At 65.1% G+C, this 22,834-nt stretch overlaps 3 protein-coding genes across 3 annotated transcripts; 2 read left to right on the forward strand and 1 right to left on the reverse strand.

Annotated features, from left to right (window-relative positions):
• Positions 1-1,386: 1,386 nt before the first annotated feature.
• On the forward strand, positions 1,387-3,728 carry PPP1R27 (protein phosphatase 1 regulatory subunit 27). The gene is made up of 3 exons (XM_052809040.1): positions 1,387-1,928; positions 3,038-3,188; positions 3,420-3,728. The coding sequence occupies exons 1-3, from the start codon at positions 1,742-1,744 to the stop codon at positions 3,541-3,543; spliced, it is 462 nt and encodes a 153-aa protein (XP_052665000.1). The 5' UTR covers positions 1,387-1,741; the 3' UTR covers positions 3,544-3,728.
• A 92-nt stretch (positions 3,729-3,820) lies between these two features.
• MCRIP1 (MAPK regulated corepressor interacting protein 1) lies at positions 3,821-5,991 on the forward strand. The gene is made up of 5 exons (XM_052808860.1): positions 3,821-3,895; positions 3,983-4,037; positions 4,107-4,225; positions 4,330-4,428; positions 4,541-5,991. Exons 2-5 carry the CDS (start codon positions 4,030-4,032, stop codon positions 4,603-4,605), a joined length of 291 nt encoding a protein of 96 aa, XP_052664820.1. The 5' UTR covers positions 3,821-3,895; positions 3,983-4,029; the 3' UTR covers positions 4,606-5,991.
• A 5,751-nt stretch (positions 5,992-11,742) lies between these two features.
• GCGR (glucagon receptor) lies at positions 11,743-21,840 on the reverse strand. Its single transcript, XM_052808852.1, has 14 exons — positions 21,671-21,840; positions 15,114-15,278; positions 14,738-14,834; positions 14,506-14,613; positions 14,227-14,348; positions 14,039-14,145; positions 13,745-13,898; positions 13,520-13,679; positions 13,370-13,430; positions 13,041-13,110; positions 12,792-12,880; positions 12,507-12,645; positions 12,343-12,384; positions 11,743-12,255 (listed from the first exon to the last, which is right to left on the reverse strand). Exons 2-14 carry the CDS (start codon positions 15,165-15,167, stop codon positions 11,959-11,961), a joined length of 1,500 nt encoding a protein of 499 aa, XP_052664812.1. The 5' UTR covers positions 15,168-15,278; positions 21,671-21,840; the 3' UTR covers positions 11,743-11,958.
• Between the last annotated feature and the right edge of the window lie 994 nt (positions 21,841-22,834).

Raw genomic sequence — 22,834 nt, forward strand, 5'->3', positions numbered from 1 at the left:
AAGAAGTTCCAGTGGAAGGGGCTGGCTAGGACTCAGCTCAGAGAGGTCCATTTTTGTGGAGCCAGTTAAAGTGTAAACAAGGCTGAGCTCTGCAGAGGTTCTCCCCTGTTTATGGTTTGAGACCTTGCTCAGCTCAGAGGAGGGGGGCTTTTCTCATACACCAAGGCTCCTCTTGGCAGAGCAGGACTCCATCAGTCGTGTTTTGTACACAGCTAATTGCTGTTCCAAGAAAGCAAGCTAAAGTGTTCTGTCTCCACAGCAGATAGCTCGGCCTCCTATTGTGCCATGTTCTGTCTGATGTAACCCTGAGCAGAGATGCTTGGCAAAAAGATCAATGCATTTGCCAGAAGATAAACAAGTGCAGGCAGTTCTCAGGTGCGTGGCTGACGGAGCTGTTGGCATCACTGCTGGCAGGGGTTCAGGACAAGGGTCTGCTGCAGGGGGGGACAGAATGAAATCTCTGTGACTCCTACCATGGTACAGGGATTTTTCCTGACACCTGCCTGGACAATCCCCATCAGGATGAAACAGAGCACAATGTGCTCATGTATCTGAAATGACCAAACTTTGAGGGGAAAAAGCATGGAGGAGCAGTTGTTGCTTGAACCCTTGATGGATCTGAAAGATTCCTCTGTGGTAGATGGTCTGTTTTGGGCCTTTGACAGCCACAGCTGTAGAGTAAAGAATGCAGGAATTGTCTGGTGGTGGTGCTATTCTTCAGCTCTTTTTCTGAGGCTGTTCTGTAGAAGTCTGCCCTTCTGTAGCAGCTGGTTCCAAGTTTGAAGTAGGACATCGAACACCACAGACTGGCATTGTAGCCTTCTGGTTCTGTGCCTGCATCAGGAGCACCAGCAGCACCTCTGTCCTTGCGAGGGCACAGATGATATCCAACATGCTGGTGGTGTTCTCCGTGCTTAGCTGTACGCTGTCTCACAGTCGTGCCGGGCAGCACAGCTCATTCTGCTCCTTTCAAGTTGTCTGATGCAACTACAGGAGAGTGACTTAGCTCTGAATGTATTTGGCACCATAGCTCTGACACGTCTGCAGTGTGCTGGCTGGTCGCTACATGAGCTGCTGGTTCCCCTCACTTGGTCATCCTGTGTGTGTCTCTTCCCTGGCATGTGTGTGTGTGTGTGTGAGGGCTTGCTGCTGGGAAGTTCTGTTTTCAGGTCCTTGGGCTCCTCTGAAGGGCTATCCATGCAAAAGCAAGAGTAGATTTGACCCTTTGGATGGGCACATCAACAGGTGGGTGGTAAGATGAGACACCAACTTCTGCCCAAAAGTGGGAGGCTGCGGGCCTGGGCAGCTCGATTACGAAGTATCGTGGCAAATAGCATGAGCTGCATGTCCTCAAAATAGCCTGCGGGAGCCTATATAATGCGATGCCGCTGGAGAACCATCAGTCCTGGGCCAAGGGCCTGCGGGTGAACTGCGTGTGCCCAGCGCCACCTCCTGCATGTGCCATGGGAGTGTAGGGAAAGCCCGGTGGCCGCCACTTTCCTGCCAGCGAGGGGGACTTGCACCCACTGGGGACACGGACACGGGCGCAGAGGGAGCACAGCCGTGTGGGTGCCATCACACCTCCATAGCGAGGAGGGACCTGACAGGCAGAAGAGGAGAAAGCAGCGCTTCGAGGCCAGCGAGTGGTAGGGCCGAGGACTGAGCAACTCCGGCTGCTCCTACAGCCCCCCATGCCTCTGCTCCTCCTCTTCCTCTGCAGTGTCTGAAGGCTGCGATCAGCATGAAGGACTATTACCCAGCCTCAATGCCCCGGTACAGTCGGTATGCCCGGAGACTGAGAGCCTCACGCACTGTGCACTTCCCCAATGATGTCGTCTTTCAGGACCACATCAGGCAGGGGGACCTGGAGCAGGTGGGCAGATTCATACGTGCCAGGAAGGTGACGCTGGACACCATCTACCCTTCTGGTGAGTGCTGCCAGGGTTGGCAGAGCTGGAATCTGCGCGGTGGCACGGCTCAGCTGGGCCACGAGGGAGATGAGCTAGCTGTGTGGCCAAAACTAGGATGTAGGCCACCTTCAGCAGGGTGACAGGTTGGAATCGAGTCGTTTTCCTCCCTAGTGAGGAGTAGTGCCCCCAACATTGCTAAGCAGGGCCCAAGAGAGCCCCGTGCCAGTGCCCCAACATCTCCCCTCAAGGGCACAGTCAGTGTACGCAGCGGGAAGGGGGCATTTTGCCCCCTGGGTCCCTTCAAGGCATGATGGCGCACCTGCAGTGTGGTGGGACCTAGAAAAGCAGCAGTGAGCACAGGCTGGTCTGTGGAGCTCTGGATGGGACAGTAGGGCTCTTGCCTTCTGCCCCGGTTTTGGGGGAAGAGCGGGGAGAAGCAAGGCTCTGCATCTTGTGCCTGGCTCTGTCCATTTCTCACCAACACTGTTCTCTCTTGCGCGTCCGGATCCGTGGACTTGCGGCATTTATGTTTCTGGGGGAGGCATTGTGTTACATTTGCACCCAACCTCACTAGCAACTGTTTCTGGAATGCCTTGATCCGTACTGGCTGGTGCAGAGCCCAGATTTGTCCCTTTCTTGTGCTTGGCTTCAGCTTCTGCTGTCACATGGCTAGGGAGACAGGGTCTCAAATGACCCCGTGCTTCCTCCTATCTATACTGATTGCTTCATTACTTGCTCCGTAAGGAGCTTCTGAAACTTGGACAGAGCAGGACCCTGGAGACACTCATGTCACCATGTGAGTCCTGGCCGGGACTTGGGGCAGGCTGCTGGCCGGGAGCTCTGCAGGAGAGGGCAGCTCCTCCGCCCTTACAATCTGTCCTGCCTGGCCTAGAGGGGAGGTGGCTGCTACGCCATCTTAGATGAGGTATTTACAGTGTGGAAGGGGAACAGAAACCTGCGGCAGCTCCTCTTGCTTCCTCAGTTTTTGCTTCTTTCCCCAAGCTCATCTCCCCAGTAATGAGGGTTTGCTGGCACCCCTCTTTCCTGGGCTGTGGACAACCTGCACTTGTAAGCTCAGCATTAAGACTCCCTGCCCAGCCCAGCGCTAACAAATCCTTTCCCTCTAGGCATGGCAGCCCTCCACGAAGCTGTGCTTACTGGAAACCTGGACTGCGTCAAGCTCCTGGTTAAATACGGCGCCGACATCCACCAGAAAGATGAGAACGGGTGGACGCCCCTGCACATGGCCTGCAGCGACGGCTACGCTGACATAGCCAGGTGAGGAACCCCTCGCTTGGGCTGCGACGGGACACCCCTGCGTTGCAAAGCCCCAAGAACCGCAGCCGACAGCGACGGGGCTGGAGCGGGCTCCGGGCACCTCGTCCTAGGAGGGTGCCCGGTACCGGCAGTGCATGCGGGACCGCCTGGGCCTTAGAGCTCCCTGCGGCCGGGGGTCAGGGCAGTGGGGTCCGGGGGAGCCCGGCCGGCTCAGCTCCCTGTCTCCTGCAGGTACCTCATCTCCCTGGGGGCCAGCCTGGAGGCTACCACCGACGCCGGGGAGAAGCCCTCGGACCTCATCGACCCTGAGTACAAGGACCTGGTGGAGCTCTTCCAAGCCACCACGATGGACTGAGGCGGGGCACGGCGAGGAGCAGGCCCCGAGGGCCGCGAGGGGCCGGGGCGGCGGGGCTGCGCCGGGCCCGAGGGCCGGGGCCGGGCCTGGGCTGGGCCTGGGCCGGCGGCCGGGCGGGGGCTCGCTCGGTACCGCGTCTCGGGAACCACTTTGTACTTTTCCAATAAAGCATCTCGGACACCGCCGCCGTCGGGCCTTGCGCCGGGGACCGGGGACCGCGGGCGGCGTCGGGCGGGGGCGCGGGTGTGGGCGGGGCCGGGCCGGGCCCGACGCGGGGGGGCGGGGCCGCGCCTGCGCGCTGCGGCGCTTCCGTCGGGGCCCGAGGGCGAGCGGAGGCGGGAGCCGGGCCCAGGTGAGGGGCGCGCGTTGCCATGGCGACGGGCGGGGGGCGGCCCGCGGCCTAGCCCCGGCCTGGCCGCCCTCTCCTTTCTCCCCGCAGCCGCGCCGAGCCGAGCCGAGCCGCGCCGCCGCCGCCGCACCGCCGTCATGGCCAGGTGAGCCCCGCCCGGCCCCGGGCCCAGCCGCGGCTCCGGGCCTGGCTCAGCCCCGCGCTTCGCTTTCAGCTCCCCCGTGTCCCGCGTGGTCTACAACGGCAAGCGGAGCGGCGGCCCGCGCTCCCCCGGCGCCGGCAGCGAGATCTTCACGCCGGCCCACGAGGAGAACGTGCGCTTCATTTACGAGGGTGAGCAGGGGAGGAGGCCTCGGGGGGCGGGGGTCCCGGGGCTCGGGGGGGCCCGGCCGGGCCTGCACCCGGGCGAGCGGCCCCCCTCACCCGCGTCCCCGCAGCCTGGCAGTGCGTGGAGCGTGACCTGCGCAGCCAGATGGGCTCCGAGCGCGGCCTGGTCGAGGAGTACGTGGAGAAGATGCCGAACCCTAGTCTCAAAGGTGAGGGGGGCGGGGGGCACCCTCCCCCGGCTCCTGCCGGAGGAGACGGCCGGCCCCGGGGAGGGCTGCGATGCGGCCTCTGCCGCCAAAGGCTCTCCTGTCTTCCCTGCAGCGTTTAAACCTGTCGACCTGGGTGATCTGAAGAGGAGGAACACACAGGATGCAAAGAAGTCCTAAGGCGGGTCCTCCCTGCGGATCGGCTGGTCTCCTAAGGTCCTCAAGCAGATTTAATTTGAGATTTTGTGTTGATTTCCTCCTCTGGTCTGTACTCCCAAAAGCCCGTGGGAGAGCCAGTCAGCTTTGGGGCTGGCTCTGAAGCTACCTGAAATCAAAGATGCTCAGGGGCTCACCGAGGATGCCCAGAGCCTGTTGCATAGGATTCCAGTCCCCCACTCATAGCTTTCTCTGGCCTCAAGCTGTCCTTACCCACTTCATGCTGGGCTCGCAGATCTCCCGTTCTCCTTCCATCTCTGCCCCTGGCGTGTTGAGTACATGGGCTCCCTGGGCTCTGGTGTGCAGCGGGGCAGAGCAGAGTGGCTGTGTTGTCAGTAGAGGCAGCGCTAGTTCTCCGCTCGCTTCTGTGCACCAAGGATCCACAGCTGCTGGGTCGGGCCGGGGGGAGAAGGAAGGAGAGTTGGTTCTGTCCTTCTGCCTCGGGACAGACAGGCAGCCCCAGTTCAACACCCTTTGCGCAGCTGACTGCTGGGCAGGTCACAGTCTGGCTGTTCCTTGCTCCCTTGTGGGAGAGCTTAATTTGTACCTGGGCTGCTAGCACTTGGGACTCACAGTGCTGCCAGAGCTCGTGGGTCCGTATCCGAGGCGGGATTTTCTTTGTGCTTAGATGGGGCCAGGTCTCTGTGGTGCTGGAGCTGCTCCTCTCTCCCTGCAGATGGAGAGAGACAGGGTGTCAGCACTGGCCCCAGCCCCAAGCACCTGAGAGGTGCTCAGAGGGGGGTGTTGGGCTGCGTTCAGGCCCCCTGCCTCAGTACTCTGGCAGCTCCATGGGAGGTGGCAGCAGTGGGGGGCAGCTGGTGCTGGCTGTGTGGAAAGCAGCTCGTTGGCATCCTTGCCTGAGCAGCGCCGTGCTGTTTTATACTAACACCATTTTCCAGACATGCACCCTTGGAAGAGAACTGGTGGAAATGTCACTGTGGGGGAGCTGCCGTGGTTGGTGTAACTCGCACTGGGGTGGGCTTTCTTGGGACCTTCACTCCTGGCAAGGCTCAGGTGGTTTCTGCATCATTGCCTCTGAGTGAGGGAGAGCGACTGTGTCATCCTCGCCTGTTTGAGCAGAGCAGCCGTGCCAGCTGGGGGGCTGCTCTGTGCCCCCAGAAGACCGTGGGGAGCGGCGGGAGCAGCCCCGTGCCTGCCTGTGCTCCGAGCCGGCGGGGAGGGGCTGCCGGGGGCTCTGCCCGACACCAGTGGGCTTTGGGAGGGGTGCAGGGGAGTTGTGGCTGCCATTACCTTTCCTTTGTTGAGTCGTTGAGCTATACTGTTCCCTTTTTTTTTTTTCTGTTGTCTGTCACTTGAGGAGTGTTGTAAATAAAAGCTGGTGTCCTTTTGGGTCTGCCTCTGTGTGACGCTGCCGCCACAGCTCCGCAGCTGCCTTGGCCAGGCGCAGGGCCGATCCGTCGGCTGTTGGCCACAGGGGTTGTGTCCGGTGGTGGAGCAGCGTGCAGGATAGTGCCAAGCTGCTCCTGATGGTGATGGTGTGCTGTGCCTGGCTTGACGCTGCAAAGGCCTGGGAGAGGTTTGTCTCAGCTGCAGCATCCCGGTGAGCTGTTCCCTGCCCGATCCTCTCTTGGTTCCTCAGCTGCCTGTGCCAGCAAGCAGCGTGTGCACGCTGGTCTCTCGGTCCTGGCCCATGTATGCCTGCAGCCTTGCTGGGGCAGGGGCCTTGTTCTTCCCTTTTTTAGACTTCCAAAACGTTCCTATTTTGTTGCTGAAGCCCTGTGTTTTCCATTTTAGACTTCAGCGCTGGCAATAAAGGCCAGGGCTTTCTGTGCCTTTTCAGGCCTGATCAAGTCCTAAGGAGAAGTAACGCAGAGAGCAGAAGCTGCCTCTTACTTCTATTTCTTTTATTTTTTTTCCAGAAGGGATCTTGGCCTTGCATTTGCTCTGGGCTCTTAATTTCACCACAAGCATGTGCAGCCTGGCACTGTGTGCTGGTAGCACAATGCCCTTGGGCTCTGGCAGCCCTCCTGCAAGCCAGCATCCTAGGAGCTGTCGCTGGACCAAAGATTTAAATGTTGAGACTATTAATACACTCGTATCCTCTTCCCTCCCCTGCTTTAATGGCATTTAAACTATACTTAGCATTGCTAGAATTTCTCCTCAAGTGCATCTCTACACTTAGCCACGACCCTGTTTACCTCCCATCACCAAAACATTCCCGGGGTGCACGCATGCTGGGGCGCGCTGCCCAGTTCTGGCACAGCGGGACAGTGCCTCGGCCCCCTGTTGCTGCCGACTCCGCCGGAGCTGCCCACGGCCCCGCTTTCCCGCAGCCAGCAGGGAGTGAGTGCCCTTGGGGGAGCAGGGGCAAGAGGTGACAGTTCTCGCTGTTGTGGCCCCTCTCCTTCGACTTTTCCTGCAGGTCGGGCCCCGTGGTGTGCCCCACGTCCGGGGAGCAGGGGCAAGAGGTGACAGTTCTCGCTGTTGTGGCCCCTCTCCTTCGACTTTTCCTGCAGGTCGGGCCCCGTGGTGTGCCCCACGTCCGGGGAGCACGGCGGACGAGCGGCTGCCCTGGCTGGAAGCCCTGAGCGTGTCTGGAGCCATGCGTCCTGGGTCCGTGCATCCCGAGGGTATGGGAAGGGACTCTGCTGGGGCTGGCGGCACTGGAGGAAGGCAACCCATCCCAGCCTGCTGGTTGGGGGACCCCCTGCACCTCGGGGCCGCTGAGGGAGGGAGCGGTGCGAGGGGAGCGGGACGGGGCTGCGTGCGTGGGCAAGAGCTGCCCCAACACACACCAGCAGCTGGCCCCACGCTGCCAGCACAGCCGGACTGCAGCAGCCCCCGAGCAGCTCGCCGCGGGTCGTGTCCCCCCGTGCTCCGGTGCGGAGAGCTGCAGCCGGCTGGCTCGCTGCTCTGATGGCTGGGCAGGGACGGCTCATGGCCCGGTGCGGGATGGGGTCCATGCAGTGCCGACCCCCCTTCCTCGCCGGGCCGGGCAGGCTGCTGGCCGGCTTCCACGGAGCCCGGCACTGTTCCCCACGGCTGGGTGCATGCTGCAGACTTTGTCTGGGACTGTCCTGGAGGCTGCAACAGTGTCCCTGAGCCTGAGGGCACGTACGGGGGTCCTGCAGCCCAACCTTGCCAGCCTCTGCCTTGTTTTTCTCTTGGCTTGGGTGCTGTAAAGCCAGAGGCAAAGCAGTCGCTCAAACTCTAATGAAATGTCATACAAAAATCATTCTGTAAACAGGCGATTTTTATAAAGACTAATAACAAACCACAGGGGTGAGGGCGGTGAGGCGGCACAGGAGAAGTGTGGAAGTCAGGTGGCAGGGTGGGTGCCCCTGCGAGGCAGTGAGGCCGCAGGCCAGAGAAATCAGGCTGTTTACCTATAAAAATCAAACTCGGCAAGGGTTTATTTTCCCTGTGATTCGGATATGGTGCTTATCATTAGATTAAACTGTGGGAGGAAGAGAGGTATGTGTTGTATCATTGAATTAAGCGGTGGGAAGAGGGGACGGCAGCAGGCAGAATCTACTTAGAAGACCAATTTGCAGTGCTCAATTCCCTTGATGAAGTGGGAGTATTCCTGCGAGGCGCCATGGCCCTGGGGTGCCTGGCTGCAGCCGCGGGGGTGCCACTGCCCGGGCAGACCGGGTCAGGCAGCGGGTGGTGATTTATTGCTCCGGCCCCATTCCACGCCTTGGGGTTTAGCCCCACAGCCAGGGACTCGTGCTGCGGCCGAGTCTGGCCTCTGCCCCCCAAGCACCTCTAAGGAGGAAATTTTTTACGCTGAGGGTGGTGAAACACTGGCCCAAGTTACCCAGAGCAGTGGTCGATGCCCCATCCCTGGAAACATTCAAGACCAGGTTGGACAGGGCTCTGAGCAACCTGATCTAGTTGGAGATGTCCCTGCTCACGGCAGGGGGGGTTGGACTAGATGACCTTTAAAGGTCCCTGCCAACCCAAACTATTCTGTGATTCTCTGATTCTCTGCCTGGGGCGTGCAGGCTGGTGAGCTGGTGGCAGCGCCTTTGTTCTACCGGTCACTGGGAATGGGCAGCTCCCGCCGGGCAGCTGAGATCTGCGCCTGTGTGTGTGTGCGTGCGTGTGTGTATTTGTGAGCGTGCCTGTGTGTGAGTGTGCCTGCACGTGTGTGTGCGGGTTGTGCTGCCTGAGATGTACCCCGGGGAGGCGTGGGGGTGCAGGCTGTGCTGCCGAGACGTGCACCCCGGGCTGCTATCAGGGTGCACACGGGGGGTGACACCTGCTGCGGGCAGTGCCAGGCCACGGCGGGGGGGTCCCTCGGCCCCAGCCTTCACTGCTGCCCACGGGCAGCTTCCTCCAAGCCAGCCACATCTTGCCTGCCCCGTCCCACAGCCCGGCGCAGGGTGGGTGCCGTGTCCCGCAGGCACCCACTGTGAGTGGAGGCTCTGTCCTCAGCCCTGGGTTCAGCCAGAGCCCTGGCAGCCAGTGGGCACGGCAGCACAGAGGCGGCAGGCTGTCCCCTTCCAGAGACTCTCTGCAGTGACGGGAAAGGATGCTGACGGCAGTCCCGTGGGAGCTAGCTCCTTGGGCCAGGGCTGGCCCCGCTCCCAGGGGCTGCGGGCACCCTGCTCCCTCCCTCTGGGGTCCCAGGAGCTGTGCGGCTCCTGAGGAGGGGCTGTGCCCAGCAGTCCTGGGGGCCCGTGTGTGCCCGGGAGCCGCTGGCCAGGGCACATGGCTCTACGGGAGCGGGGGGATGACCAGGACACAGGGGCTGCAGGCTCAACCCTGCGGCACCAGCAGTGCCCCGGCTTTGGGGCGGCAGCCACGCTGGTGGCAAGTGCTATGGGGCCACGTTCCGGCGGGCCCCAGCGTGGGCTGACATCGGGCGTTTGCATGAGGCTCCTGGCCACCAGCAGACACCGTCCCTGCTCAGGGCTGTGCCCGGTGCTGCCAGCTCTGACCCCCGGCCAGCCCCTGCCACGTGCCTCAGCCCCCTCAGGAGGGAGAAGGCGGGGGCCGGGGATCTGCCACCCCTGACACGGAGCCCTCGGGGTGCCGGAACCAGCTAGCCTGTGAGCAGGATGGCGGGACACGAAAAGGGGCTGTGTGTGGGACATGGGGCGGTGCGGGAGCAGCCCCATGGCCCCGGGGGACACAGGGCATTGCCGCAGGGACACCCTGTGAGCTGGGGCTGGCTTGGGGTCCCCGAAGGGTCCCCGTCATGGTGTGGCAGACACGGGGTCCTGGCGCTGCATGTCACCCCTCCTAGACAGGGTCTGGGGGTGCTCGTGCCCTTAGTGCTGTGGGGCCAGCCTGGTCCCGGTGGGGTGTCACGGGGGATGACAGTGGGGTGTTGCCATGGCAATGCTGCAGCAACAGGCACAGGGCCCGGTGCCGAGCGATGACCATATTTACCTTCCCAGAAACCGCTTTGTGCTCCAGCAATTTGCCTCAATTAGGCTCGTTACCACGTCAGGAGGCCGCAGTGATGGCCCTGGCTGTGGGGGCCAGTGGCTCTGCGGGGGCTGCCTGGACTGGCTCTGGCACCCTGGCTCTGGGCAGGGTCTGTCCCTGTCCCCCTCCCCATCCCCATCCCTGCACCTGGTAGCCCACGACCCCTGCACTCCCGTCCCCTTACCTGCTCAGCCCCACAGCACCTCTCCCCCATGGGTAACATGTCCCCACAGCACTGCCATGCTGCTCCATGGCGCTGCTGCCACAGGCTCTCAGCCTCCAGCACCATGGCCCAGACCCCTCCGCCCCACGTCCCCGCTGCCTGCGCTGCCCCGGCCCCTGGACGCCGAGTCCCCGCTCGGCCGGGGCAGACGGCAAGTTGTCAAGTAAACAGAGGAAAATTACTGCGTGCTCGGCACGGCGCTGCTGCCGGGAGCCAAGCGCTGCACAGCCGGGGCCGGCGCTGTGGGCATGCCCTCCCCATGCCACGGCCAGCCCCGCTGACGCCCTCGCAGTGGTCTGGGACCCCGCCACCCCCCTGGGCAGACAGCGTGGCTCCCGCCATCCCTCGTGCCGGCCAGCGTGGGCGGGCAGGGCCGGGCCATGGCGGTGTGGGCGATGCTGAGACAGGGTGGTATTTGGTGGGGGGGCGGCCGCCCGCCCAGCGCCGCTGTTTACTGCGTGGGACTGCCAGTGGCTGCCGCGGCACAGCTCCAAGCGCTCGCCCCGCTCGTCATGTCCCCTGCGCCGGGCTGCGCGTGGGGTCTGGACGGCCAGGAACTGTCATCTGCTCGGGGCCAGGCAGGGACAGCCACGCAGGGTGACAGGCAGTGCCCCGCGCCCAGGGTCCACGGGCAGCAGGGGGTCATGGCAGGGCTGGTGTCTGTCCCGCCACTGCCCACTGGGCAGGGTGACCCCGGCCGGGGAGGTGCGCCTGCCTAATCCCTGCACACCAGGCGATTGTGGTGCCCAAAGCCGCGGCATCCGGGCTTAGCGCTCATGTGCGCAGCACAAGCCTCTTAGGGTGCTGGCCCGCCGCGCTCCCTCCCCACCACGGACAGCCAGCCCAGCCTGCTGGCACAGGGGGGCCCACAGCCCCGCACCCCACGGCACTGCTCACGGTGCTCGGCGCTGCCCGTGGCTGCTGCCCGTGGCTGCTGCCCGTGGCTGCTCCCAGCCCGTGGCCCAGGCTAGCTCCCAGGAGAGCGGGGGTGCCGGCAGGCAGAGCCAAATGATTTAATTAAGGGCTCCTGGCAGCAAGAGGACAGAGCCGATTAGCGGCCAGAGGAGAGTGTGTGCTGGCAGGGAGCTGGAGCCCCGGCTGGCAGCGCTGCAGCTGCTGCCGCCTCACGTCTGCCTTGCTCACCTGTGTGGGGCCACGGGGCAGGCAGTGGGGCTGTGGGGCAGGCTGTCTTCTGGTGCAGCCCATCCATGCTGGGTGGCCCACCTCCTCGTCCGTGGCTGTGGCCATCAACCGTGGGGGCACGGTCTGGGGCCACGGTGTCCCTAGTCCCCACACCCTGGACAGAAAGGCGGACGCGGAGCTGGCCCTGCAGCCCGGCACAGGCCCACACCTATTTACAGTTACGACAGATAAATTACAGCACTGCGCAAAGGGTCTCAAAGGCGCACCAGGGCAGCACCACAGGATGAACCCCCCACCCCCCACACAGATCCCCCCCCACCCCACAGATCCCCTCCCCACAGAGGTCCAGGTTCCGCTCGCCGTGCCTCACCCGCAGCCAGCCCAGCCGCGTCCATCGTCCCGTGCGTGCCCGGCACGGCGCAGCATCCTCGCCGGGACAGGCAGGGTGCCACGCAGCCTGCGCGGTGCCCGGAGGAGGATGATGCTGGGAAGGGAGGCGGCGGCTGCCCCAGCAGCGGAGCTGGCACAGCCCTCCCGCTCCAGCAGCAGGCTCAGAAGTGGCTCTCGGCCGTGGTCTCGGGGAACTCGTAGCAGTGGTGCCGGTCCCCCAGGGCGAGGTGCTCGGCGGTGCTGCGTCCGGTCCTCTCGAGGTAGTGGGTGCTGGGGCGCGCGGCAGCCGGGCTGCGCCCCAGCCCGTTGGCGCAGCCGCTCACCAGCTGGTGCTTCTCGCAGGCGCTGCCGGCACCATTGCGGGCGCTGGGCGTGTGGCTGTACGTGTGCTTGTACTCCTCCGCCAGGTCCTTCCCCAACTTCCAGCGCTGCCACCGCTTCAGCAGCTCTGCCTGTACCTGCAGGCAGCTGCCGTCAGTGTGGCCCCGCACCCGGCGGCTGCCTGAGCTCCCCATGGCTGCCCGCTCCCGTGCCATCCTGCTCACCTCCTTGTTGACGAAGCAGTAGAGAATGGCCACCAGCATCCCCTGGGTGGAGGGAGGAGAGGCATGAGAGGCGCTTGGCCAGACCCCAACCCCAACTGTGGTCTGGTCCCTCCCAAGATGGAGGGTCCCCATGGAGGGCCAGTCCCATGTGGGGCTGGGCTCACCTGGAAGGAGCTCAGGAAGAGGTCGAAGAAGAGCTTGACATAGCGCAGGGTGCCCTGGGCGTGCTCGTCCGTGACAAAAGCGAAGACCACCTCATGGATGCCCAGCAGCGGGATCAGCGTCAGTGTGGACTTGGCCAGCCTGCGCGGGGGGGGGGGGCCCATCAGTGTGGGGGGGGGTCACAGGATGGGCATGCACACACACCCCCCCCCCCCCCCCACCTCCTACCCCCCCTGCCAGTGTGTGCACCATGGGCCTGCGGGGCCGGGGCTGTGCCCGCCACCCACCTGAACTTGTAGTCAGTGTAGCGCATTTGGTGCGCGCGGAGCTTGGAGACAAGGATCTGGATGATGCGGATGAAGATGAAGAAGTTGATCTGCAATGGAGCGGAGTCAGCCATGAGGGGCAGGGCTGGGCAGGGGCAGGCAGGACAGCTCTGTCCCCTGCCCAGGGCAACCCCTCTCGCACCAGGTTCAGGGCCCTCGCAGACACCAAGCGAGGGGCTGCAGTGGGCAGAGCCGCAGCCCCGGACTCACCAGGATGGCCAGGAACACAGGAAAGCGAAGGATCCACCAGAAGCCCATGTTGTTGTTGGTGGTCCAGCACCTGCAGAGGGGAGGGACGGGACTGCTGGGCAGCCCCTTGACTGGGCGGCTGCTGGAGCCTCGTGTGGCATTGGCAGCCCCAGCTGAACAAGCGCCACAGCCTGGCACCCTGCTGCTTGCACGGGGCGATGGCGTGAAGCCTCTCCGGGGCTGTCACACCATCCCTTGGTTTGTCCCACGTGCACCCGCCTGCGCCCCGCACACCCATCCATGCCCCACACATCTGCAGTCACCGACCTGCTGCAGGGGCTGGTACTCACTGGATGTTTTCATAGAGGAATTTCACGATGACCCAAGGGATGAGGAACAGCACAGGTGCCCCTGGAGGGGAGGCGGGCAGGGGGCAGGTGAGGGACAGCGGGGGACAGGGTCAGCGGACAGGGATGGGGAGCCAGCCCACCTGCACTCACCCCAGCCGATGCACAGGTAGAGGGTGAAGTAGCTCCTCTCAGAGAAGACGGCCACCACCAGGAGGTTGTGCAGGTAGATGCCCTCCACCAGCAGCCAGCAGTAGTTGGCCACGATGCCATACTGCATGAAGACTGTAGCCGTCCGGCAGCCCGCGGCTGCCTGTGGGCAGGGGTCAGGGCTGCCACACCGCCTGCGCCCCTGGCCCCGCCAGCCCCATGGCTCACCTCATCGCTCAGCCAGATGTGCACGTTGTAGTCGTCAATCTTGTCGCTGTAGTGGGTCTTGAGCAGGGCGTCGATGACCAGCACGGAGACGCCCTTCAGGATGAAGGAGGCGAAGAGGTTCATGTGGATGTAGTTCCTCATGCAGTGCAGCTTGCTGCAGAGGTGGGAAGCTGCCGTCAGTGCCTGCGCCCAGACCCCCAGCACGGCCGCCGCCTGTCCCCCAACTCCCACCCCCGGCCCCCCGGCACGGCTCCCACCGACCCCCGAGCCGGGCAGCCGTGCCCACGCCCCTACCTGAAGCCCAGCAGCAGGGCCAGAGCAAGGAGCAGCGCACACAGTGACACTGAGTAGCCCACAGTGTACATCACCTTGAAGCTACCATAGGTCTTGGCAAACTTCTCCTGGAGAGGGAGAGAGCAAGTGAGGGCAGGGGCGGGCAGGGCAGGGAGCCCCGCACCAGCTGCCCCCCCAGCTCTGCCCACCTGCGCCTCCAGGTCCTCAGCGTCCAGCTCGCACTGCGTGGCATTGCGCAGGGACTGTCCCCGGGGGCCCGTCACCCACTGCCCATCGGGCCCGCAGGTCTTGAAGACATGTCTGTGCTTCACTGCAAGGGGAGGGGGGGGGGCGATGGGGTGTGCCGGGCCCCAGAGTCACCGTGGGCACTGTGCACCGGCCCAGGCATGACCGCCTGGAGCAGCATGTGCACACATGCGCGTGCACACACAACACACATGCACACGCGCACCCCCCCCAGCCATTACCTTTCTGGTACCAGGGCAGGAACCAGGGGCAGGGGACGCTGGCGGTGCTGTTGGGCAGCGTGTCGGGCCAGCAGGAGAACTTGTCGAAGGTGCGGTTACAGACCAGCTCTGCGGAGGGACAGGACGGGATGGTGCCCTTGGCCTCACCCATGCAGGGAGCCGGGTGCCAGGCCCCACACCAGCACCTCTCCCCCCAGTCCCCATCCTGCTGGGACCCTGCACTCGCTCTCACCTGTGGGTGCGGGCAGGCGGCTCATGTTGCGGTGGCACTCCTCGCTGTACGCCTTCCATCTCTCGAAGAGGAAATCCGTGATCTGGGCGGAGGGGCCCTGGGGACACCGGGGAGCGTCACCCGTGCCTTGCCCGTGGGGGCCACCATGCCTTGCCAGGCAGCGACCCCGGCTCAGGGATGGCCACGGGCGAGTGCAGGCTAACGTGCCACGCCGTGCTATGTGGATGGCAGGGCAGGCAGGAGAGGGCAGCGGCCGCTGCACAGCATGCCGTGGCGAGGGGCTGCTGCAGGCAGAGGTGAATTGGCGGTGGCTCGGGAGCAGGCAGCGGGCTGGGAGCGGGGCAGAGCACCATCGTGCATCATGGCCCGTCCTTACCTGGCAGCAAAGCAGCAGCAGCAGCAGGAGGCTGAGGAGACGTGGCTGGGACATCCCTCCGCTGGGCTGTGAGCCGCATGGGGAGCACGGCGGGGTGCCTGGCTTCCTACCGGCCCTCGGCAGCTCCTCTGCCCTGGTGGCGAGGGCCCTGGCGCATGGGCGACCCTGCACGAGACACCGGGTCATGGCGATGCATGTGGCAGGACCTGTCCCAGGGCAGAGCTGGGTGATGCATGGCTGCGGCAGGCGGGCGCGGGAGGGGAGGCTGCCCCGGTGCAGAGCCAGCCCTGGTCACGGCACCATGCTCCTGTCCCCGTCCTCGCCCGACCCTGCCTGGCTTTAATGTTCAGCTGGTTGGTTGTGAGGCTGAAGAGCCGCTATGTACCTGCCATTTCCTCCCCAGAACAGCATTGGAACTGCAGCCACACAACCCCTCTGCCTGCTGAGCCAAAACCCCCAGCCCCTGCGTGGCCGGTGTGCAACCACATGTGGGACATCACCCCTGCACAGGGTGGACCCTCGCACCTCCCCAAGGCAATGCTGCCTCTGGGCCCCCCGCCCCGCGCACAGACCTGGGCCGGGGCCACCCCGCGCCGGGGCCACCCTGCGCCGGTGCCCAGCTGCGGGTCGGTGCTGACCCCAAGAGCCCAGGACCCCAGTGGCAGCTGGGATCCCTCCTCGTGCCTGAGCATAATCTCAGGGCAGGGGCTGGCGCTGGGGTTGCCTCCCCTCCCCATCACCTCCCTGCTGCCGCTGCTCGCAGCAGCACCGATTTCAGCTCTGCTTCCAGCAGTGGAGGTGGCCAGGCCCCTGGGGTGGCCCTTGGAGCGCACCGTCCCTGGCCCCACAGGTCTCCCCGGTGGCAGCACCCACCCGAGGATGGAGGTGGGCAGGGAGCCGACAGCAGCGCTGGGATGGGGATGGCTGCCGGCTCCAGGGTGGTTAACCATTAACCCACAGGGATCCCCGGCTCGCGGGGCTGCCGTGGCCCTGGGACCAGCTCAGCCTGGCCGTGCCGCCGTGGGTCCATGGCCCCAGCTCAGGTGAGCGGCGCAGTGCTTCAGCTGACGGGGTGCCCGGGAGCTCCTGCACAAAGCCTGGCTCACGAGGCGCCGTAATTCCCTCCATCCCCCTAAGCTGGTTACAGGGCTCCTGAGCAGGATTTCAACTCTTCCGACAAGGGGTCATTCTGACAGCAGCCCCACAGCACGGTGCAGCCATGTGGGCTGAGCGCAGCCGAGATGTTGGGACGGGACAGACAGCAGTGCCAGTGCCACCGCAGACACTACGGCATCACCCCCCCCCGGCCTCCCCCCGGGTACCGGCCAGAGCGCCACGCTCCCCGAACAGCCACCGCTCCCAGGGCTCGCCGCTCTGCCCATGCCTATTTTTATCCCTGGGAAAGTCATGCTTCCTCCATGCAGACCCACTCGCCATGTCACAAGCAGCTGCATGAGAAGCTCATTAATCAGTGCGTGGGGCTCCAGATGCGGCTTGGGGAGCTGGACCTGCCAGTACGCGCCTTATTTAGACAGTCCCAGGACAGAAGGAATTGTCTCCTGGGACAGTCCTCACTGGGTGGGCTCTGGGAACAGGGACCTTGGGTGGGCACCCAACAGCCACCTGCCCACCCCAGCATCCCTATCCTTGTCCCCCTGCCAGCCTCACCCCAGCTTCTCTGTCCTCATCCCCCTGCCACCCCAGCATCCCTGTCCTCGTCCCCCTGCAACCCCACGCCAGCATCCCGCCCTGCCCCATCCCGCCGCTGCCATGGCCTGGCTCCGTGGGAACCTCCCAGTGCCCAGCCCCTCCCCTGAGCATCCCTGCCCCGCTGCAGGTCAGCAACAAACTTGCTGTCAGCCTCTCTCCACTGCTCGGGGAGGCAGCTTTGGGGCAGAGGTGTCTCTATTTTTAGCTGCCTGCAGTGGGATTTAGCGGCGGGGAGGCCTCTGCCCTAGACTCCCCCCTGGGCTGGCAGCCGCTCCTCCGGCCCCGGGGCCCTGCTGTGGCCAAGCTGGGCAGACTGCACTGGGTGAGGGGTCCTGGCGCACGGCGCTGGTCACGCTCCTCGCCTCGGGCACGGGGCTCCCCCCTTTGCAGCGGGGCCCTGCCCAGGCCCTTTGCCCCAGCTGCCCGCCATGCCGTGCGGCCACAGTGCTGTGCCGGCCCCCCGCTCCCTGCGGTGCAAGGGACCCCCGGCAGTTCGGCCACCCCACGGTGCGCTCTCAGAGACACAGGCTATTTCTAGCAGACACGTGGGCGTGCAGGAGTAGCTGTGGCCCAATTGTCCCTGGTTCAGCGCAGATGGGCAGCGGCAAGGAAGGAGCAGTGGTCGCATGCAGCTGCGACAGCGGGGACTGGGGTGGCTTGGACCACCGGCAGCACCAAGCTCCTCCCTGGGAGCTGGCACTGCCAGCATCAGTGCCCGCAGTGCTCAGAGCAGCGGTCGCTGATGGCTGAGCATGCCACGGCCACCGGTGCCAGGAGCCCCTCTCAGCCGTGTCCACTGCTTCTGGACGCAGCACCATGGGAGGGACCCGGCTCCACGTCACCACCTCCCCTCACCCTGCCACATTCCCCTGCCCCAGCACCTCGTCCCCAGCCAGGACCAGGCTTTGGGGGACCCCTGCCACACTGAGTTGTGGGCACTGGGTAGAGGGTGCCCAGCATACGAGCAGGCACATCTGCTGGGGCTGCGGTACACCGCAGTGGGCGCACAGAGGACTTTTGCCCCACGCTGGCGTTGGGCAACACGGCATGTTCCCGTGTCACGGCTCTGCGGCTGCTGACCCCTGCAGAGGCTGGGCTGCAAACACCCGGCACTGCTCTGCTGCCACAGCTGCGAAGGGGAGATCTTGCGCTCATGGTGGGAGAGGAGGAAAGACGAACCAGCCCCGATGGCTGCGCCCAGGCGGGGAAGGGGTCAATGCCAGCAGCCCCAGCGCTGGGGGGCCAGAGGTGTCAGACGCAGGCACCATCATCTACCCTTGGGGTGGGGGCAGTGGGGCGGTCGCTGGCACCTGCATTCATGTGCTGAGCCGCTCCCAAGCCAGCGGTGCCAAACCTTGCAGCAGCAGGGGCAAAGCAAGGACCTCCTCTCCCCACCGACCGGCTTCCCTGCAGTCCCGGGACCTGCGGCTCATGGCCTAGCAGCCACCGGCCCCGGGGGGTTGCTGGCAGGCAGGGAACCGGGGTGCGCAGCTTGGGGAGGGTATGGGCCGAGCCGAGTACTGGGGCACGCTGTGCCACCAGGCTGCTGCCACCGCTGTGGCATCACACCAAGCCGTCAGGAATGGACAGAAACAGGCTTGTGTTGGCATTTTGCCCCCCACTCGTGGATGTGCAGCCCCTGCACTGCCCTGCAGCAGCTCTGTGCTGGCATGGACCCCTGCAGTCAGCTGAGCGCCCAGCCCTTCCTAGGGGAGAGAGATGCTCTCCTCCTCCCACCCAGGTCAGCCTCCCTTGGGGGTTTTGCCACCCCGGCCCCTCTGGCTGGCGCCTGGCTCTGGCTGCCATCACACGTGTGGAGGAACGAGCTCCACATCTGGGATCGCTGCAGCCAATTGCCACATGGATCAACGGCTTGGTGAAGCCTCCATGGGGACACTCATGGACATCTGCAACGTGACCCAGGAGCACCCGGGCACAGCCACAGCCCCACACAAGCGCTGGGAGGCTGGCACAGCCCAGTCCCTCCACAGGGCTCTCGCATCCCTGGCTGGGGTGGGAACACAGCCTCCCCACGAGCGCAGCCCCACACCCAGCACAGCACCGCTTGCTCAGGAGACAGCAGCGGGGGCTGCGTGCCCTCCATACGCAGGGATTAGCCCCCAGTGCACTAATGCAGTGCTTTCCACGGCTGGCTTGGCTTTGAGCTCAGAGCTACAAGCCAGCGCGGCAGGGGCTTCAGCACTTGGCAGGGGAGGGGACGGTGCAGGGCCAGAGCTGATGCAATGCCAGCGCGAGCCTGGCACTGCAGATGCTGCTCCACTTTCAGCCCAGGACCACGGCAAGCAGAACGAGCGGTGGGGAGGCCCTGGAGGTCTGTCCCGCACCCTGCGCTGCCCCTGCCTGTGTCCCTGCCCCGAGCTTGGGGATGCCTCCTGTGCCCCACCTGCAATGCACAACTGCACAACTGCTCCAGTCCTCCCCCGTGAAGCACTGAGTACCAGGACCTTTCGCAACGGAGGAACAGCTGAACTGCCTGGAGCAGCCCTCACGCTGCAAGACCACAGCTCGTTTGCACATGATTATGGAAACACTGAGCGGCGGCACACGGAGAGAGCCGACGTCACCGGGCACCGACGATGTTGGGTTCTGTGTCACTTTGGACCAAGAAAACCTAAACCAACCCTGACAACATTTTTGTCAACATCAACGCAGGATGCAAACAAACGGCACTCGCCCCCCCCCCCCCCATGCCGTCAGGACAAACGCTCTTTGCATCACCTCCATGACTGCCCTGCTACTGAAAGGGATGGTCAAGGGCATCGTCCACAGCTGCCCAGTACCAGAGAGGGAGTGTGGTCTGCAAGCACAGCTGGCAGCCAGGCAGTGGTCGAATAAGCTTGCTGCCTGGCAGGCTCTGGTGAGGGGATGCTGAGCCACACAGCACCTTGGTCCTGGCTCAGGGAGACAGATTTTTCTTGTTCATCACATTGCATGAAAACCCGTGAAACACAGGAGGATGGCATGAGAGACACGGCATGACACGTGTGGTTAGCGTGTCACAGGGGAAGCACAGGACCAGGAAAAGCCTAGGAAAAGGTCAGTGCAGACAGGCATCTGTGCACGCACACCTGCACTGGGAGCTCAGCACCTGCCTCCCCAGAGCAGCTTGTGTCACGAATGAATGCTGCGGTCATTACGGAGCTGGGGACAACCTGGTACCTCACCGAGGAGTGAGCTCAAACCCTGCTTTGCCGAGGTGCAGATGTGCAAGTGACGTTGCCCACAGCTGCCCCGCCGCAGCCCATCCTGGAAGAGGCTCTGGCAGGGTCCCTCCCTGTCCCGAGGTACCCGCAGCACCTGGGCACAGCCAGCCACCAGAGGCAGGTGGTGTGGCACTCGTGCCCAGCCGTCCGCTGGCGCCTGCTGCTCGCAGCCAAGTTCCCCAGACCCCCGGATCTGGGGTAGACAGACAAGGACCAGGGCTGTGGCTGTGGGGGACACAGGGCAGGGCAGGATGCAGTGGAGGAGCACAAGGGGACAGAGCGGAGCGGCCGTGCCATCTCCCCTGCATCCAGCTTGCCCAGAGCCTGCCTCTGCCTGGCACAGCGAGGTGCACGGCACAGCACTGTGCTTGGTGGCTGGTCTCAGCCCTGCACTGCTGATCAGGGCTTGCGGTCACATTTTTTCATTAACTATTTTTAATCCACATTTTGCCTCTTCTCCATTCAGCCTTTTCTCTTTTCCACCCTCCAGGCAACAGAACATAAAAAAAATCTGCACCGCAGCTTGCAGAAAGGAGCGGGGATTGGTGGGAAGGACAGGAGCCAGCAGCTGGGGCGGCACTAACATGCCAAGGAGGGGTCCTGCAGGCCCTAAATTTTCCTGCTGATGCACAGATAAAGCCGAGGAAATCGCAGGGGCAACCACTGAATTTGGCATGTGTCAGGACACCCGCAACGTGCTGCCGAGTGCTGCATGGGGCAAGGCGGCTACAATACAGGGTGCGGGGCAAGGCTCTGGGCAGACACACGCTCGGCAGCGCCGGTTGGGCAGCAGCTGATGCCCCGTCCTCTGCCCATCCAGCCACCACGGCTCACAGGGAGCCGGACTGACACCGGTGCGCCCTGCTCTCCCTTGCCGCCCCGAGGGAGCCGCCGGGCTGGGAAGCGCAGTGCCAGGCAGAGGTGATCTCGGCAGCTGCTTTGGAGATGCGCTTCCAACCACGAGGGCGGCAAGGTCACATACCCAACATGTCCTGGTTAAACAAAGCCATTTACCAACAGCATGTTGACACAGCAGAGCTCGGGACAGAGTCACAAAGGGCACTCGCAATGGGCCCCTGCAACACCCGGTGAGCCTGGGGAGCACTGGGAAGGGTGGAAAAGCGTCCCCTGCTTCCACCCCTCAGCAAGAAAGCCGCAGGCACTTCTGTGCCCACGGCAGGGAGACCCCGCGGGCACCACCCCGGCGACGGGCTTCTCTGGGAGATGCTCCCAGCTCGTCAGAGCCCGGCTGGTATCATTTGCCCAGGGCTCACGACAGCCACGGCAGCACCCAGGGGTGCCGAGCTGCCCAACGGCCCCTTCTCGGGGACGCCGGAGGCAGCGGCTCAGGCGGGCAGCGGGCGCAGCCCAGCCGGGACCTCCCCGGGCCACGACACGCCGTGCCGAGGGGCTCAGCCCCACCGCGGCCGGCGCCCAGCACCGGGACGGCTCTGGGAGCTGCCGCTCCGCACTCCCGGGGCTCCAGCCGCGGCCCCGGGGATGCGCGGCCGCCACCCGAGTCCGCATCCACGCGACGGGGCGTGCGGCATCCCGCCGGACCGGGAGCCCCGAGACCGCGGGGACGGGCGCTGCCCTCCCTCCTGCCCCGCCCCTTCCCCGTACCTGTCGGGGCTGGGCTCGCGGCGGCTCCCGGGCGCATCTCGGTGCTGGCGGGGACCGGGACCGGGACCGGCGCGCTCGGCCGCTCCGGCGAAAACTTTTGCCGGAGCCGCGGCGGCGGCGGCTGTGGCGGCTCGGGGGGAGGGACCGGCGCGGGGGGAGGGACCGCGGGCGAGGAGCCGCGTCCCGCCGCCCCGCTCCTCCCGCCGGCACGGGGGGCGGGGGGGGCGCAGCCCAGTGCCCCCCGCCCCGCCCCGCCCCGCCGGTCCCGGGTGCTCGGCGCTGCGCACGCCGCGGCGCTGCCTGCGCGGCCCCGCGTCACCGGCGGCCGCGCCCGGGAGCTGCGGGGGCGCCGGCGCTCGTCCCCGCCGCCGGTCCCCGCCGCCGCCGTCTTCTCCGCCCCGCTCCCGGGCACCGGCTTCCCACCGGCGGGGACGGGGCGGACGGAGCGGCGGGGGCAGCTGGAGCGCACCGGCCCCCAGGGGAGAGGGACGGGGGTGCCCGCGGCTCCGGGGGGCCGGTGCAGCCCCCCGCTGGGCGCAGCGGGGTCTGCCGGGGAGGGCTCCCCCGGCCCCAGCGAGGCGGCAGGGCTTCGGGGCTCTCCTGCGGTCCCCGGGGGTTTCCCGGCACCGTCCCGTGTGTCCCCCCCCCCCTCCATCCCCATCCCGCGTCCCGGTCCTGCCTGTGCGCAGAGCTGGCAGCTCCTGCTGCGGGAGCAGGGCTCGCCCCCCCCGAGGACCCGGACAAACCTCTGCCGTGCAGCCGGGAGCTGCCTCGACCCCCGCGTTCCAGCCGCCGCTGGCGGTGACGGGTCGGTGTCCGCCGCACGCTGTCCTGCTGCAGCACAACCAGGTAAACACATCCCAGCGCAGCAGCAAACGCCCTGGGTACCCCCCGAGCCCCCGGGTCTGGGGCTGGAGTGTGGCCTGGGCAGAGACCCCGGCCGCGGGGATGCCAGCAGCCGACCCACCACCCTGCCTCGGCCCTTGGGCACAAACATATTTACCTTGGGCCGACAGCCGTGGCGGCCACGCAGGCCATGGCAGCTCGGGGACGCCAAGCGTCCTCCTACCTGGACCCCGGCCAGGCCAGCCCCGGAGCCCTCCAGCCAGTGCCCCCAGCCAGGGTCTCACTCTGCTCAGCCACCCACTCGCTGGAAGCCCCTGT

This window comes from Harpia harpyja, chromosome 14, assembly GCF_026419915.1.
Source record: "Harpia harpyja isolate bHarHar1 chromosome 14, bHarHar1 primary haplotype, whole genome shotgun sequence".
Lineage (NCBI taxonomy): Eukaryota > Metazoa > Chordata > Aves > Accipitriformes > Accipitridae > Harpia > Harpia harpyja.